The following is a 16754-nucleotide window of genomic DNA, read 5'->3' as shown; positions in this document are numbered from 1 at the left end:
TTATTGATTTTCAGTTTTATATATAAATTCAATCCAAATTAAATCTCTGTGTTTTACAAACAAAAGAGCAACAGTGACAAAAGATGTCTAGTTTCTGCATTTCGCCTTCATGCTGACCTTGTGCTGCTCTAGAGCCCCGTGGACAACGTTAGCCGTCATGTCGTGCGCCTGATGTATGACGATCTCTTGTCGCATGGCTCCTTCAGCCTCATGCAGCCACGCCCCCACAACATCCAGAGGAGCTGGCAGAGACCTGTCCAGCTGCAGGTGCCAGTCCAGGAGCTGACACAAGGAACACAGTTCAGACAGAGAAACACTACGAGACGATTGTGATTGTCTGAACAAATTTATATCGATTGATTTTGCTTCTGTGTGTGTCTTAATTGAATTGAGCTAAATTAGCAATAAGTAGGAGACAAAATGCTGTTAAAGTTGGTCGAAAAAACAATGAAATACTATCAGCGCCCAGGTCAGCTAAGTCTCCGACAGACTGAAGATTGTTGCCCCGGCACACATGCAACCATGACATCTTTGGTTCTGTCTGTAAATCTTTGAGGAGGTTGAATGTCCATCCTGCTCCTCTCACCCTGTTAGAGACTCTTTCCCAGGCCTGTTTGACCAGAGCCTGATCCACCGTCAGCATCCCATCCTTCTGAGTGGACTGCAGAGCTCCCTCCACCTGCTTCCTCCTCATCTCCAACTGGACACGCAGACTCTTGAACAACTGAAAAGAAAGTAAAAGTAAAATATGTTCATAATTCAAAGTTCCAAAAATGTACAGTATGCAGTTAAAGTATGCAGACAAGTTACAGTATGCAAACATCAAAACTAGTGCTCTCTCAGGGGTCACACCGTCTTCCCATTGGTGTCCAATCAGACCCTTGTCAAATCTGTGGCCTCGGAATGCTGTTCTCTCTGGCTTCAGGTTTGTCGTATAATGTGCAAAGAATGAGGGTATCCCACATGCTGCTGAATATGGAAAGTATCCCGAGGCTTGGTGGAATAAGCCAGATTGACTGAGAATATGACGGCTGCTGTCTGATCCCCACAGTGTAATGCCACTGATTAAGCTAATAATAGGAGCGTCTGTGCCCAGTTTACACTGCACACACATCCAGACACCCACCCACCCACACACACACACACTGATACTAACCTGGTACTGTTGAGCGAGACTGCCCTCAGTCTCCTGAGCCTGTATTGCGTCTCTCTCCAGCTGGTTGAGCCACATTTTGTGCTCCCTCAGGCTCTTTCGCTGCTCTCTCTAGGAGATCCGGATGGATGAGGGGTGGTGGGATGAACAACGGGTGGAAAGATGGACATAGAAATTGGGAAGCGCGCCGGGTAAATGAAAAACAAGTAAAAAGAGAGGACGGAGGAGTGTAAGGGAGAGGGGGAAAACAGAAAGACGGAGAGAAAAGGTGATTAACCAAATGAATGTTTGAGGGATTGATGAAAGGAAGAGGGTGAAAGAGAGGGCATGTACTGTTAAGCATGTGTTCTCTTAAGCCTCTGTGTCTCCCTGTAGGACAAAACGTCAAAAAAACCCACAGCTGCCAAAAACACTCAGCTTAAACAGGGTACTTTGTCTGAGACCCCCTACTAACATTTCATTGGATTTTAAGTAACCATGAAGATAATACTATGCCGCTAAAAGGCTTGTGAGAGTCTATGCAGTTTTATCACTTCACTTCCTGCAATGATATCAAACTTAAAATAAATTAAGCTGACACTGAAGGGGACTTTTATCTGTTATATTGTCCTCAACTTCTGCAAATCATTTTACATCCATTTTTTATGAAATAACACCTTTGTTTTTTAATGACGGACAAACAGCGTGTTAGGAAGAAATGTCAACAAAGAACAAAGCCGGTGTGAAACACAACAGCCACCAAAAGCCTGCTCAGCGATGTAAGAAAACAAAACACAGTGCAACACTGAAAGCAAGTGGTTAGCGCGGCATTAAAGCACATCACTGGTCTTGCCGCTGTTAACCTTAAAAAAAACGGGCAACTTCTATTCACAAGCTTTCCATCAAATACGCTGTATCAATGCCAGAGGCTTTCATTGTCATGCTAATGAAACCAGGAGCCATAGCGGGAGGTAACGTGAATAAATGGTAATATCACGTCTTATGATACTTCCTTTTGTCAGCATGGCTCAGAAACCCTGCGGCAGGAATATCACATCAGGTAAGATAAAGAGCCAATATTAGCATATCGGCTTTATTTTGACATGGGAAAACAATGTTTCATCTCACTCATACACTGTACAGTAGGCAGTGATACTGTAATCCAATAGTAGAGCCGGAAAAATAAACATTGATCACATTTATATGGAAACCATGAATGTGTATGGGTGCTAATTGCATTGAGCTGCGGACAATGATGGAAAACCTGCCCCTGGGACCTTTATGTTACTCTATAACCTACCTCCAACAATTCCTCTATATCGCGAAGAGCAAGACCATGCTGTGGGACAGAGGCCAGCACAACAACCACAGGAAAGAAGCCACCACACAAAAACACCAGAGAGACAAGGACAAGGAGATACAAAGAGAGAGATGTGCAACAAGGAAAGACATGAAATAGACAAGACGCTGCCAGACCTGAGTCACATGACAAGTGAAATTGTTACCGTTTGGTTTAACCCATGTTGTAGAGCAGATTGCTGGTGCTTACTGCATCAGAACATTTTAGAAAGCATGAAGTAACTTCTCACCCACTTTGCACTTACATGGGTTCAAACAAAAGTATTTAGAAAGACCCAACTGTGCACACGACACTGACTTAACAAAGAGAAAATGCCATTTATGTGTATGTCATAGCTGAAGTTTGACACACTAACTGTGACATCTGAAGACAAAGGACAAACACACAGGATGCAGGTTGAAAGAAGAGAATGAATGGCGTATCCAGAGTGCGATAAATCGGACAGAGTCTTACCTCTTCTTCTTGCGGTCCGTCTGAGTCGCTCTGCCTTGGATCAGGATGATGCTTAAGGAACTGGGCTATGTATGTCATAATGGATTTCTCATCTGGCTTGTCTACATCGACATCTGAGGAGGGAACCACATGAATGTAATCAGAAGTCAAGTCATGTCGAGGCCAGCTGATAACTCCACCACAGTTTCTCTCATAGAGAAGAATAGCTGGAATTCATACGTTTGACTGACATCTAATCAGAAACAGACAACTGCCATCTTAAATGAAAACAACCTTCAGCACTTTAGATCAGTGTCCCAAGTTTTGTTTGGAGGTTCCACCTTGCTGAATCTCATGGACTAATGGACCTTAATTATATTAATGTCAAGCTTGATTTGTCAGAGTTCATTGTGAAGGGCAGGCGTGAAGGGGCACAGCTGGTGTTTGGAAGTGACACTGAGGTGCACAGCTGATGCCGTAATAGATGCCCACTAAACAGCTCTATATGATGAAAAGCTATGGATTTAAATTATATGTAAGGTAAGTCATTTCTTGTTATTTAAGTAACACAAAAGTCATGTTGTTTTCTTTAAACGACACTATAGTCAAGAGAAAAAGAAAAGGTAAATCAGTTCAGTTGTCATTTGTGGTAGAAAATGTAATTTACCCTCTGGGTCAAGAAGCTGTGGCACGCCTAGCTCTGTCTCAGCCAATAAGAAAGCTTCTTGCAGATTTTCTCGGTTGGGCCTCCTCCAAACACGCTCCATGTCAACTAGATTGGGCCGGAGGGCATGGATCACCGCAAAGAACGCCAACCCCGTGCGCCAACTGGGACCAAAGTCCTTCACCTCAATGCCCAGACGTCTACAAAGAACAGAGCATCACAGTGTCAATGCAGATGATAATGGTGTGATGCATTTTGCATATTTTGTTTTGAAAAGCAAGACAATTCTTAGGGGATACCACATACTTGGTGGCTGTCTGCTGGACCCATCTTAGTAGGGCCTTTCTGACTCCGCCCTGTAGAGGTGCGAGGGGTTTTCTTTTGACGGGTGGGCCGGTGGTCTCAGTGCTGCTGGTGGAGCTGTCCAGTGAAGAAGTGCTGCTGGACAAGGCCTGAAGTGCTGGTAGGCTACTGGTTAGCTCTTCAATCTGAACAGAGCAGGAAACCCGGGAAAGGAATCAGGCCATCATACCTGCACATTTACTCCAGCATTGTCTTTTATCTTCGGTTTATTAATCATGCCTGCCTGCAGAGCTGAACAGCATTGTAGTAGTACTTAGTAATACTTAATAATTACATATTTGTATTTCGTTTTTTGAGATCCATATTGTAGAATGTCAATGTTACACATCACCCATCAATTCTGTATATATTCTGTAACTTTGATTGTAGAGAATTCATTTGACAAATTATGACATATTTAACTTGGGAGTAAATGACTTGGGACAACAATCACGAAATACATGATTATACTTCAGCCTATCCATCTGGTCAGTTGTTGCTATTATTGCTCTGCACACACATTTCTCCACTCCGCTGACAACAAACTGAGGCTGCTGACATCTCAGAAATTCATAAAACTCAGTGTGAAATGAAATTCATCAAAATGTCAGTAAGTGAATAAGCACATTTCCTTTATTCAATATCCATAAGTTTGCTGGAATAGCAGACATCTCTATGTGCTGATGTTGCTAAGAGACTGTAGAGTTGTGATTAACTTCCTGTTGATCTGTGCATGTCTGAAATGCCCGAGGTACCAACTGCCCGTTTTCAGTGTGGATGCTTCGGAAGATTGATTTCCCCATCTTAAATTTCTCTGCAGTTCAAATTAGCTTTTTGCGATCTGGAAAAAGTTATATTCAAAGCGTTTTGTTTTCCTAATCGGTACTGACAGTTTACAAGGAACTGATTCAGGCTTTTGCATATTTCTTATTGGATAAAATACTTGTTTGAGGATGTGCCATTCATTTGTAGGACCATGCTGGTGTATGTTGACAGTCATTTAGTAGTTCAAGTGTTAGTGAGCTATAAGTGGTGATTGATATCATTGACTACGAGATTAGATGGAGTTACTACAAACTTTCCACTCCTTCTCTTGTTTCATTTTTAAAAAGTAATATCCTGAATTATGTACATTGCATTTGCTAATCTGATAAATAGCACTGAATCAACGTAAAGCAATGTCACCTGGAAATAGAGGATGAGGGTCCACATCAACCCCAATACAATTGACGGCCGTCCATCGACAATGTCTGTGGAGTTGATGTTCACAAGCTTGATCTGTGTCAAAACACAATATCCAAAAATGCTATATATTACAACAGGACCTAATCATTCTAGATTGGAATCAGTTTCTCATTCATATGGATTCGCTGCAAACTATTTCCCTCACTGTGTCTAGTACAGAAATGAAGAAGATACAGTATGAGCATGATCCTCAGTACGACAGGATGCTTATAATTATGACCCTATCTATTCCATGTCCTGAACAAACCAGAACAGCAACGGTGTGAATACTGACCGGAGATCCTCTGTAGGCAGACTGGAGGGCAGATAAGAAAAGAGGAAGACAGAGAATGAGAGCGAGAGAGCATTTTCATGCATTTTGATTGAAGGAGGACGCCTCATTGACTGTGAGATATCACAGACTGTAGCATCTCTGAGGTGAGATAACTTGAGTGGTTGGCTGAGAGGAGAGATCTATCACCGCTACACAGGCAACAGGGATTATATCCAGCAGAGATGGGCAGAGAGAGAGAGAGAGAGAGGCGCAAGAAAAGGGAGCAAGAGAGGGCTGTATCTACTGATATGATGAAGTATTCTATATGATCACACAGAGGGTTGTATTACTGTGGTGCTGCAGCACAACAGGTCATCATATGTTAATACTAGCCGCTCCGTATGTGAACAAGCATGGAGGAAGAGATTGGGGGCAGGCGAGGGCAGCGTGTGATAGTGGCTGATAAAAGATACATGCAAGACACGTTTTCATATTAGAAAACACAGCAGGGCATCCCAGCAACTCAACACAGTGTTCTGTGTTATGACCAGCATAAAACAACACAGGTACCCATACAGTTGTAGTTGAGGGTAGGAAACCAGTATAGTTGCAAACAGTTTGGATAATTCATTTGTTAAGTCATTTATCAAACTAAAATACCAACCATTTGCTGGTTCACGCTTCTTAAAAGTGCAGATTTGCTGCTTTTCTTTGTTATATATATTTAAAAAGTGAATATCTTTCGGTTTTGGGGCATTAGTCAGACAAAAACAAGCGATTTAATGTCCCAGTGAAACAGAGGTTAGAAGCGTTTTTCATTTCATCTCAACTTTAACGTCACATTGGGCTGTAGGAAATAGGAGGTTTAATAGCTTAATCAAAAAATGAAATAAACAAATCGACAGATTTATCAATAATAAAGATAATTCAGACCTTGTGGACCTTATCGCTATGGGTTTGAAACTCCCAGTTAAATAGATATATTACAGGGTTTCAACAGTTTACAAATATGATTAAATGGTGAAACATCATAATGCCGCTGCACACTTTCCTACTAGGAACATGCATCAAAGCAATTAGGCCTCTAAAGCAAAATGTAAATACGGTCTAGATATGCATCAGATTTACACACAGAGCATATTTACATTTCATTTTCTACACACACAGATTTACACAGTCGCACACACATAGACAGCAGAGTGCCCACTGACGTCTCATCTCCAGACTGCAGATTACTGCTGTAGGATTGATGGTTTTAACCCTGTCACACTTGAGGAAGACAAATCAATGTCCCTGCAGACACCAGCTCATACTTATGGCTTTATTTATGTATATCCAAGGACGAGCTGGGTGGAGCTTTGAGAATGTTTAACTCATCTCACGGAGTGGCAGTTGATGCAGTTAGATGATTACATCCAAAGTATTTTTGGTTGTAATTGTGTCAATGAAGCTGGGAAAAGGAAAGAGAACTGGAGAGTAGTAGTATCACAAAGTGGTGTGGTGTGACCAGCAAATATGGTGGATCAGCTTAAGTAAAGGTCATGGTCCAATCACTGCATATTTATAGACTTTTTGATCCTTTATAGGCAAACAAACAACTTCAATAAAGACAGAAAATAGCAAAAATGGATCAAAGTCTGTGTCTGAATATCAGATCTTTCTTACTCATTTATTTACTCAACAAAATATTTGCAGGGATGTGAAACCGGAGCATACTGGTGTCAGATAAAGGAGCGATGTAGAAAGGTGGAGAGAGTAAGAGGCAGAGGCGAGGGGGAAATCGGTCACACAAGGTCAGGATTCAATGTTTGCAGCCACAGGGCAGCAGCTGAGCAGGGAGAGCAGCAGGAAGGGTAAAACAAAGAAGAAGAAAAAAACATAAAAAAAGAAGGTCCTGAACTCTTACCTTCCTACCCTCAAGGAAGTTTAGAGCCGTGCCGATGTTGGCGACCCAGTGGATCCTCTTTAGCTTTTTGCCTGGCTCACATGGCTGGAAGGAAAAAGAACAATGGAGATGGAAGTAAAGAAAGAGAGAAACAGAGAGGGGGAAGATTAAAGATAGTGTGGATAAAACAAAACAGTACAGTTGAAAAGAAGATACGTTACATTGCACATGTATGGGAATTATAGTAGGACACGGACACCGTTTGATTCTGATATCAGATTTTCTCCTTTAATCTTTTTACCTGTATTTGTGTTGGCTGACAAAGTGAGAAAAACATAGAGGTCCAATCAGAGCCGTGTTTGACTATGAACAGCCGGATCAATAGGACATAGACAGCTTAGACCTAAGGCAACATGGGCCAAGTTAAATCCTCAAACTGTGTGTCTGTGTTGTGAACTATGATCTGTCCTTGTTAATCTGGGCTTTTCCATTCAATTCAAACATCCTAATAAAAGCCGATCAATACACATTTCCATGGAATTGTGGCTCAGTTCCCATGCATTGCATTAGGTCTGCAGCTCTTTTGAGATTTGCAGCAGCAGCAGCAGCATCGCTGTGTTATTGTATTAAAATTAATTGGGGGAAAAATTGTAATCCCTCTGTTATTTGACCAGTCTGTTCCTTGTTATATCTGATCCAGGTAAAATTTTATCCAGAGAGATTAAAAGATATGAAGTGTTTTAATTCTGTAGCCAAATCACCTGCTGGAAAATTACCGTGAAACTCACCAGCTTTTGTCCAGAGAGGACCTCCAGCAAGGCCAACAGCATCACGCCATCCTTGATGTCCTCAAACAGGTCCGTCACCACCAGCGGTGGGACACACTGCGTGAGTAAACAAGCACACCCATGAGACTATGTTGTAAAAACGTTTTTGACTTTTCAAACAAGCCCATGTTAAAAAAGCCCACATAGAAATGATGTCGTGCCTCGGGGGAAAGGAAAAGGTTTCGTCGAAACCACATTTTTCTAGGAACAATGTTATGGTGTGCAAGAGACATTTTCAAATAAGTACATGGGCATAATTTGTTATATAAAGTCACTGTTTACAAAAATGTTGCATGCCATAAACTCATACAAAGGATTCTCAGTTTTCCTGGAATGCTAAACCTTGGGATTTAAGTCTTAATAGCTCTTGCAATGTACATGAAACTATGAGGCAAGAGGTGTTTTTCTCTCGACATTATCCGACTCTAAGTAGCACGGCGCAAAAATAAACCAAAATACAATAAATACTGTAAGACGTTAATTTCAACTTGTGAAACTTAGATAAAGGAAATCCTGGTAAAAAATGTACTTCAAGCCTCAAATATTACCGACAGCTAGAGTCAGCCATAAGCAGAGGCTCAGCAGGCTCTGAATGGGGTCTTCAAATCCTAAAATATGCTGATGATTTCAAACTGTATCCTTCTCATTGACTTCTTCCCTAACCTGACACAGACTTCTAGACTCGGGGAAATCCACATATCTCTGTTTCTTGCCAGCGCCACATCAAGGATTTCTCTTAAAGCACAGTCACATGCTGGGGCTGAGGAGAGGTTTAGAGGGGGGGGGGGGGGGTGTTCATACGAGCGAGCCATTCACAGGGAGATTAGCGGCAAAGGGAGTGAAGGAGGAAGAGAGAAACGGCATAAGCAGAGATGCATGCATGACAGTATGTCTGTGTAGTTGCACGTGCAAGTGGAGTGTGTGTGTGTGTGTGTGTGTGTGTGTGTGTGTGTGTGTGTGTGTGTGTGTGTGTGTGTGTGTGTGTGTGTGTGTGTGTGTGTGTGTGTGTGTGTGGCGAAATATAGAGAGATATACAACCCCCAACTTCGCGGATTCACGAGAGAGGGGTATAACTGAGGAGAAAGAGCGGGAGCGAGAAAAATGATAGACTGCAAAGAGAGACCCTCACGTCTTTCAAAATTAATTAGCAAATGCAGCAGCTCTTCTTGCTAATTCCTCTTCTCATGTCATTTCATGGCTTTGGATATTAGAATATTCAGAAAGCACTTGTGGCCCTATCATAAAGTGACTGAAGAAATACTTACAAAGACCCCGTCAAAGGGATCGTTTGTACCATGAGCTAATTGAAGTTAAATTTACCTATTTGTTCATAATAATCCCAAAGCTAATGAGGAAATTTCTGACTAATTACAAAATGAGAAAGTAATATCCATTTCCTCTGCTCGGCCATACGAGCTCAAAAAAAAATGAATCAAGGTCTTAATGAGCTAATTACATACGAGTGTCTGGGCCATAATTGATTGTGAGAAGAGGAGTTTCGGGATGTGCGTCTGTCTGTGTTCTCATGTTATTCCCCTGGTACACTTGACTCAGTGGATTCCAAAAGATCAACAGCATGAAAGACAGAGGGAGGGGCAGAAACGAGGAGAAGACTGAGAGGCTTCATTTTGAATTGCAATACATCCAGTTTGAAAGAACAATTGACACCAGATGCCTATTGTTCAAATCATTTGAAGGTATAGTTATTTGCAAGTTTCTGGAAGGGTTTAATTTATTTTATTTGTAAGTAAATACCAACAATGGAAATGACTTTAACTTTTTAAATCCCAGTAAGTTGGTTGTACTTTGGCAAACATCCTGCATCAACTCATGGCACAGGATGAATGGATCTTTTAAATACGTTTGGCTGTTAAGGAGAAAGTCATCCCATGGAAATGGCTGCAGACAAACCCCCAAACAATCAATAAAATAAACTGTATGGAGACATTTAAATTGAGTTGTTTATTGTTTTGTGGTTGAGAACAAAACAAGTCTACAGTCATCATGCTAGGGGCTCTGCGAGGCTGCACGAGGCACAGCAGTGTTTCAAGCTAATTGCTAACGTTAGTGAGCTAACGTGCTCATTATGACATTGCTAACACTATATTTAGCAGGTACATGTTTTATTCAGCGTCTTAGTTCAGTGTGTGAGCATGCTAACAGGTGCTAATTGGCACTTAACACACAGCACAGCTGAGGCTCATGGTTACGTCAGGTATTTAGTCTTAAACCAAAAATTTCACAAAAGATGAAAAGGCAGAGAATCACCGACGTTTTTACAATTCATCACGATGTGAACATGAATGTGTGTATTTAATTTCACAACCATTGTAGAGAATATATCATTTATAACCACCAATGCCAACCTCATGCTGAAACTAGAAGAGGAGTGAGGGGGTCTTTAACGTCATGAGGATTCATCATCTGGGAACCATGAACGCCTGTAACTTCATTTTGCGCATTAAGGAAAACTATGAGAACATGAGCATAGTTGGCAGGTTGGAAATGTACAAATTATGGACGACATCCTTGCAGCTAAGTTGGCTGAGGCACATACTATGCATCATGGTGTGCTGGGTTTGAATTTAGTGTGCATGGAGTATGTCATCCGCTCAATCCCCTTCTTGCCCCACTAAAGAAAGGGGGGAGGGGAAGTAAACATCGAAAGAGGAGCGCTTCACTTTAGTGCTGCTGTAATCTCTAAGAACACTTGGTCCACTGATTACTGTACTAAAACTCTTTGCCTGGAAACCGCCTGAGTGACGATGAGACCTCAGCCGCTCACCGCTGGTCACTCGGTAATTAAGCTTTAACCTTCTCAGATAGGATTTGTCAAAATGGAAACTTGGGGCCCACTCACTGAATTATCCCCCCTTTTCACTCCACTGCAGTGCAGGGTGCAACAGTAAAGCCTGATGCTTACATGAGAACCAAAGGTCTACCATTCTGAGCAATCAATATCCTCCAATACACTCTAAATGTAATCACTCTCTATTTAAATGAAAGAAACTACAAACCTGCTGCTCTCTTATAGTTTATACCTTTGGTCTATAACTGGTGATTTAATCTGTTGAACTACTCCAGAGTAATGAGAGTCATTAATCTTCTGTATATATTACCAGCACCAATACGTCTTCTCATAGAAACTCTTTATCAGAGCTCATAATACTTCTTTTGTTGTACCTGTGGAGTGAAATAAGTAAGGGGGGAGGGGAGTGATCGTGAAAGGAAGCCCTCACGCTATACGTCTCAACTCACCCAACAATTAATCACATACCTTTAGGCGCTGAATTAAAGACCTGTGCTAACTGAAGTGGCCTAATCATCTGCATAGCCACGGGCACGATCTATCCTTCTGAGAGCAAAGCTAAACCAAGCTTCTTCCCTCTCTCCATCCTCCCGACTGTCTCTCTTACACACTTCTGTCTTTGTAGAGTATTTACACATGTGACACAAGCCCATAAGGCGCAGATGTTTTTTCTAATAGTTTGCAGAATGACGTTTTAAAGAAATGCACCTCTTTATTACAACAGATCCTCAGCACCCGCTGAAATGACTTTTACCCCCCCTACTCATCACGAAGCTCTCCGAACATTTACCGAGCTGCCATGACGACGAAAGACATTTTTTGAAGACACATATAAGCCAATCAGTGTCACTATGGCAACGTCAGGCACCAGGTGAAAGGGTAAGCAGTTGGTCGAGGAGGAGAGCAAGTCATTTGATCAACAAATCTCTCCTGATGGGCAGGTGTGATAGCATCACTCATCTATTGATTTGTTCAATTCGTTAAAGTGAATTAAAAATGGAATTCAAATTACATTTGCTGGATCTTTGTCAAACCAGTTTATGTGTGATTCTGTGCAAAGCATTGGGCTTTAATTTCAGGACCGATGGTCCACGAGGCACTTTGTTATTGCATTTTAAGTTAATGGTTCTCCAATATTCAGAGCATTAATGTGCATCAAAGCACTATGTGCTATGTAAATATACAGTGGAGCAATGTCTGCCAGAGCAGAGAATGGAGTCACTCTCCCTCTGTGTGTGTTGTAATCAGAGCTTCTCCTTGCTTTGTTGAGATAGCCGAGCCGACCGCACGTGGCGTTTAGTGCACGATAGTGCATGTGAGCGTGCCCCACTGGCTTCCTCATTGCCATCGCTCTGCACTGCGCATCAAAACACCGGCCGGACCAACGGAGTCAACGCAGATACGAAGCGCCCACCCTCCGGGTCCACCTCAGGTCAACACTTTTAGCTCTTTTAGCGTTGTTTGTATTGTTAGCGCTGTTAGCTGCGACCCTGCGGCTCAGCCGTCCCCATGTTGAGAGCTGCTGAGGCAATAGACATGCTCTCAATTCTTAATTTAGCGCCTTTAACTTAAGTTAAAAGAGCTGTTAGAGATTCAGTTAGTGTTTTCCTTTCTTGCTGAGAGTTAGATGAAAAGATGGATGCCACTCTCACGTGTGCATGGTAAATATGAAGCTGGAACCAGCCGATGGTTAGCTTACCTTAGCATAAACAGTGGAAAAATAATTAGCCTGGCTTAGTCTGAAGGTACAGAATCCTTCTGCCAGCACTTCTAAAGCTTAGCATGCTGTATCTTCTTTGTTTCATCAGCACAAGTTGTCGTTTCACAGGTTATGTTCCGGACTATTCCTTAGCTTGGAGCAGCTCGCAGGCGAACAAAGGAGACTCCAGCCAAGAAATAGTTTGGCACTAAAGCTCCCGTAAAACTGTAAATTGTCATTTTTGTATGAATTATCAAGATGTAATGTGTTAATTAAGCATTAAATGCCGTTCCTGTGTATTTTCAGTCTTCATGCTAAGCTAAGATGCTGGAACCATCAACATGTTTACCATGCAGATGTGAGAGTGGTAATAATCTTCTCATTTAACTCAGCAAGATAGCAAATAATTGCATTTTGCAAAATGTTGAACCATTTACACTATTTAATCCAGACGCTTTGGGGGTCCCTCTAATCCTCATCATCTTTCCCTAATCATTTAAACCACAACATTTTCAGTGACCACGAAATAGCAAAAGGACTGCGGGTCTGTTGCATCAAGAATTACTCAATAAATAAACGATGTGCTTACCCTAAATGTTATTAAAAATTCAAGGCATTTAAGTATTGGGCTGTTTGTAATTTTCTGCTGGCACAGTCCTGAGACATGATATTTAATATTACGTCAAGGTTTATTCCCTCCTGAGTGGTTTTCAAATGAATTTTCTGCTCCACGTCACCGTGGTCCAAGGCCTCCACAGCTGTCGTAATCAAATAGGAAACCTTGAAAGCAGCGTTGCGGATTGAAATAACGCTTAATTGCGTTGCACTGTGCCATATTTGCCTTGTCCACCCAGTTCCTGACACACTATTCAAGCAGCGATGGGTTAAATTGTGGAGCCTAATGCAGTATAATATCAAAATTACACGCATACGATGGCCCCTCAGCATGCAGCTGCATCAATTGTAATTGTTTGGTATAAGTGACAGATATACTGGTGTTCAAGCTCATTGAGGAGGCAAATGAAAGGCAGTCTGTAACTACAAACTAATCCTGAACAATCTAAATTGGCCCGTATTGAGATAGAGGGCTTACAGGTTACTAAGACTTCAATTACTGACAGTAGCTTGCAGGGAAAATAGATATACAGTGTATTAAATGCTGCTATGTGAAAGTGATAATCAGAGTGAGAGTAAATCCTTGCTACAAGCTATGTGAGATTGGAGGAATAAGAAGGAATATGAAAGGCATGCAAGTAAGAATGACTGTGTGTGTGTGTGTGTGTGTGTGTGTGTGTGTGTGTGTGTGTGTGTGTGTGTGTGTGTGTGTGTGTGTGTGTGTGTGTGTGTGTGTGTGTGTGTGTGTGTGTGTGTGTGGTCTTAGCTGGCAGAGCCGGTCCCATGACCAACTCCACAGTTTTGGAAATGGAGCAAATGTCACAGAGAGCACAGTGGATGGAGTATAGAAGATGACAGTGATTGGAAGTGGAAAAGCAAAGAGACGGATAAGTTTTCAATCCACACACCTTTTCACAAGCGCCAGTGTTTGTGAAAGAGGGGACACACACAATGCTGGCAGCAGCAGTGGGAATCAACCAGACTTTCTTACCTTTGCCAAGTGGGAATTGATCCATTTTGTGAATGTCCTTTTCTGCACAGCCTCCTGCTCATCTGTAAATCAGAGCCCAGAGCGTCACTATCGGTCACATGCAAAATCAAACAAAGAGCGGATTAAAGCACAATCTTCTCATTGTCTATTGTTTTTGAGAGTTGATTGGGTTTGCAGAGAACTCTAATTAACTTCTATACTTTTACTGTCTGTCTCATGTGTCTGAACGCAGTCGCACCACATCATACCTTACACTGATGTAGTAAGAAAAGAGCATTTGACATTTAAAGATGACATTTTCATTGGCTGGACTCCTCTTAGTGTGGACAGACATCTCTGCTCTCAGAAATGCCCTTGAGATGATAGAAGGGCAGTGGTTGTTCCTGTGCAATGACGTATCTCGGCCGTGATCTATAAGAGGCTGTTCTTCATTTCTAAGCACAGTTCAAGCATACAATCTGTTGCTACAATACACACACACACACATTAAGCCAGTCTTACTCCAAATGTACTGATTTACCGATATATAAAGGCAGGGCATTGTGGGGGCTACAGCGATAAAGGAACAATCAATAGCATAGATGACGTCTGCTGACGATGTCCCCGAAAAAGACACTTTACTTCAATGACAACAAGACATAAATCAGGTCTTATCTTTCTCACATGTGCACAAGCAAAAATACAGTGCAGATACAAACTCACACGCACAGGCAAACATAGTACAGAGGGAGTTTTGAGAATTGCATACGGATGTTCTGCAGGTATTACTGCTGTAATCTTTCCTTCCCCGATTCCCTTTTGACACCAAAATTAATTGTTGCTTGCAGCCCATGCAATAGCGAGTGGGACTGCCACGACGGTTACATCTGTAATCGACAAATTCATGTGCAGCTCTCACGTGAATCCCATTATAATGTACACAAACCAGTTGTATAGTTTGCCTCTTAAGGATCCAATCATGTACAGCGACTGAAAGATGTGACAATGTTGTTGTTTTTCTGTCCCGTCTGCGCCACAGAGCAATATCCTCCAGATAAGCATGTTATCAGTGAGTCTGACACACTGCTTTCCTCCACCTCAATGAAATATGCTGACGGTTTGATTACACTCAAGTTGGTTAGTGTGTCACTAGCTACTGCGGGCAGATGTGGACAGTAAAGGGTCTGTGTGCATCACAGAGGGGGGGGGGGGAGGAGTTGTTCATACATAATGCAGATACATTCACAGAAAGTCATGCGTGTCAACTGAGCAGGTCCTCGTTCTATAAATGAATCTTTTGATTGGGTCCAGGAGTAATCAAATATTGATGGGCGGTAATATTGGATGAGAATAAGAAAGATTTAGCCCCCTCATCCTGGAGCAGGAGCATGTGTGACGGAGAACATGTCTGCGCGGTGCCAGCCTCTCAGTCTCAGGGACGGGGTGATTTTGAACTGTGCGTGCACACAATCACACTTAAACACACACACACACACACACACACACAGTCATTCTTACTTGCATGCCTTTCATATTCCTTCTTATTCCACCAATCTCACATAGCTTGTAGCAAGGACATTCTTTCAATATCACAAAGGGAAACCGGCGTCCCCAGCAACCAAGCCTCGCAGCAGCGTTTTAACACACTTGATTACCTTCTTGGCTAGTGTTGGTCCGTACCATCATTAGTCTCTTCCGCAGCCCCGGAGTTCCCACTTTGACCCCCCACAGTGAAGATGACCTTAATGAAATATCATTAAAATCTAGTTTGTTGTCTCAGAGGCTGTGTCTACAGACACATTAAAGCAGCCACTCTGACCCAGTCTCTGTTGTATTTTCCAAAAGGAGAGAACATTATGGTAAAGTCTCCTGCAAGCCAATCTAATCTATCAGCCAGTGAGACAGAATGCTGAATGCATGGTGCCCAAATACAGATGAGCAGACAGGCGGACCACAACGGGGTCGAACGGAGAGATAAGAAATCAAACATTGTGACAGTCTGCCCGCTGTGCTGTGACACACGCAGTGAGCTGGTACTTGTCTGCCGGGTCTGCTTGCTTCACCTGCTGCAGGCTCCGAGCTCAGCAACCTCTGCGCACACACACACACTCTGCCAACGTGGAAACGCCCCCTTCTAATTCCTGCCCATTTCACTCAACACACCACGTCTACAGCCACCCAAAAAATGTCCCCTGCAGGGAACATTTAGTAAGGAAACTACACTGCAAAATGCTCACACTCGCATAGCCACATCCAGTCCATACTGCAGTGCCATGCCAAATCACACACACACACACACAGACTACCATTTAGAATATACACATACACACACACACACTATGTACTTGCCTTCATTTTCTCACACTCTGCATCAAAGTAGGGGACACACATTCATGCACACTCCGTCCCACTTACCCTTACCGCGGAGGTAGTGGAAGAACCCCGTCACCAGGTTGAGGGATGTGTTCTTTTTCGGGGAGCCTTCGCCCCCTACTCTGCCTGCCATGCTGTCCCCCAGACT

At 42.5% G+C, this 16754-nt stretch overlaps 1 protein-coding gene across 1 annotated transcript in view; it reads right to left on the bottom strand.

Annotated features, from left to right (window-relative positions):
• Positions 1 to 16739, bottom strand: part of syne1a (spectrin repeat containing, nuclear envelope 1a) — a gene marked incomplete at its 5' end in the record, with an annotated part of 107988 nt that extends 91249 nt beyond the window's left edge. The window contains 12 exons of the mRNA XM_079290869.1: positions 118 to 282; positions 587 to 724; positions 1157 to 1264; positions 2946 to 3058; positions 3592 to 3788; positions 3895 to 4076; positions 5116 to 5208; positions 5450 to 5470; positions 7335 to 7418; positions 8102 to 8197; positions 14255 to 14316; positions 16655 to 16739. Coding sequence (XP_079146995.1) covers positions 118 to 282; positions 587 to 724; positions 1157 to 1264; positions 2946 to 3058; positions 3592 to 3788; positions 3895 to 4076; positions 5116 to 5208; positions 5450 to 5470; positions 7335 to 7418; positions 8102 to 8197; positions 14255 to 14316; positions 16655 to 16739 — 1344 coding nt within the window. The remainder of the gene's footprint in view (positions 1 to 117; positions 283 to 586; positions 725 to 1156; positions 1265 to 2945; positions 3059 to 3591; positions 3789 to 3894; positions 4077 to 5115; positions 5209 to 5449; positions 5471 to 7334; positions 7419 to 8101; positions 8198 to 14254; positions 14317 to 16654) is intronic.
• Between the last annotated feature and the right edge of the window lie 15 nt (positions 16740 to 16754).

The sequence above is a fragment of the Melanostigma gelatinosum genome (assembly GCF_949748355.1).
Source record: "Melanostigma gelatinosum genome assembly, chromosome: 19".
In the NCBI taxonomy this organism is placed as follows: Eukaryota; Metazoa; Chordata; class Actinopteri; order Perciformes; family Zoarcidae; genus Melanostigma; species Melanostigma gelatinosum.
The sequence above is the reverse complement of the archived record's forward strand: the minus strand, read 5'-3'. Positions and strand labels throughout refer to the sequence as shown.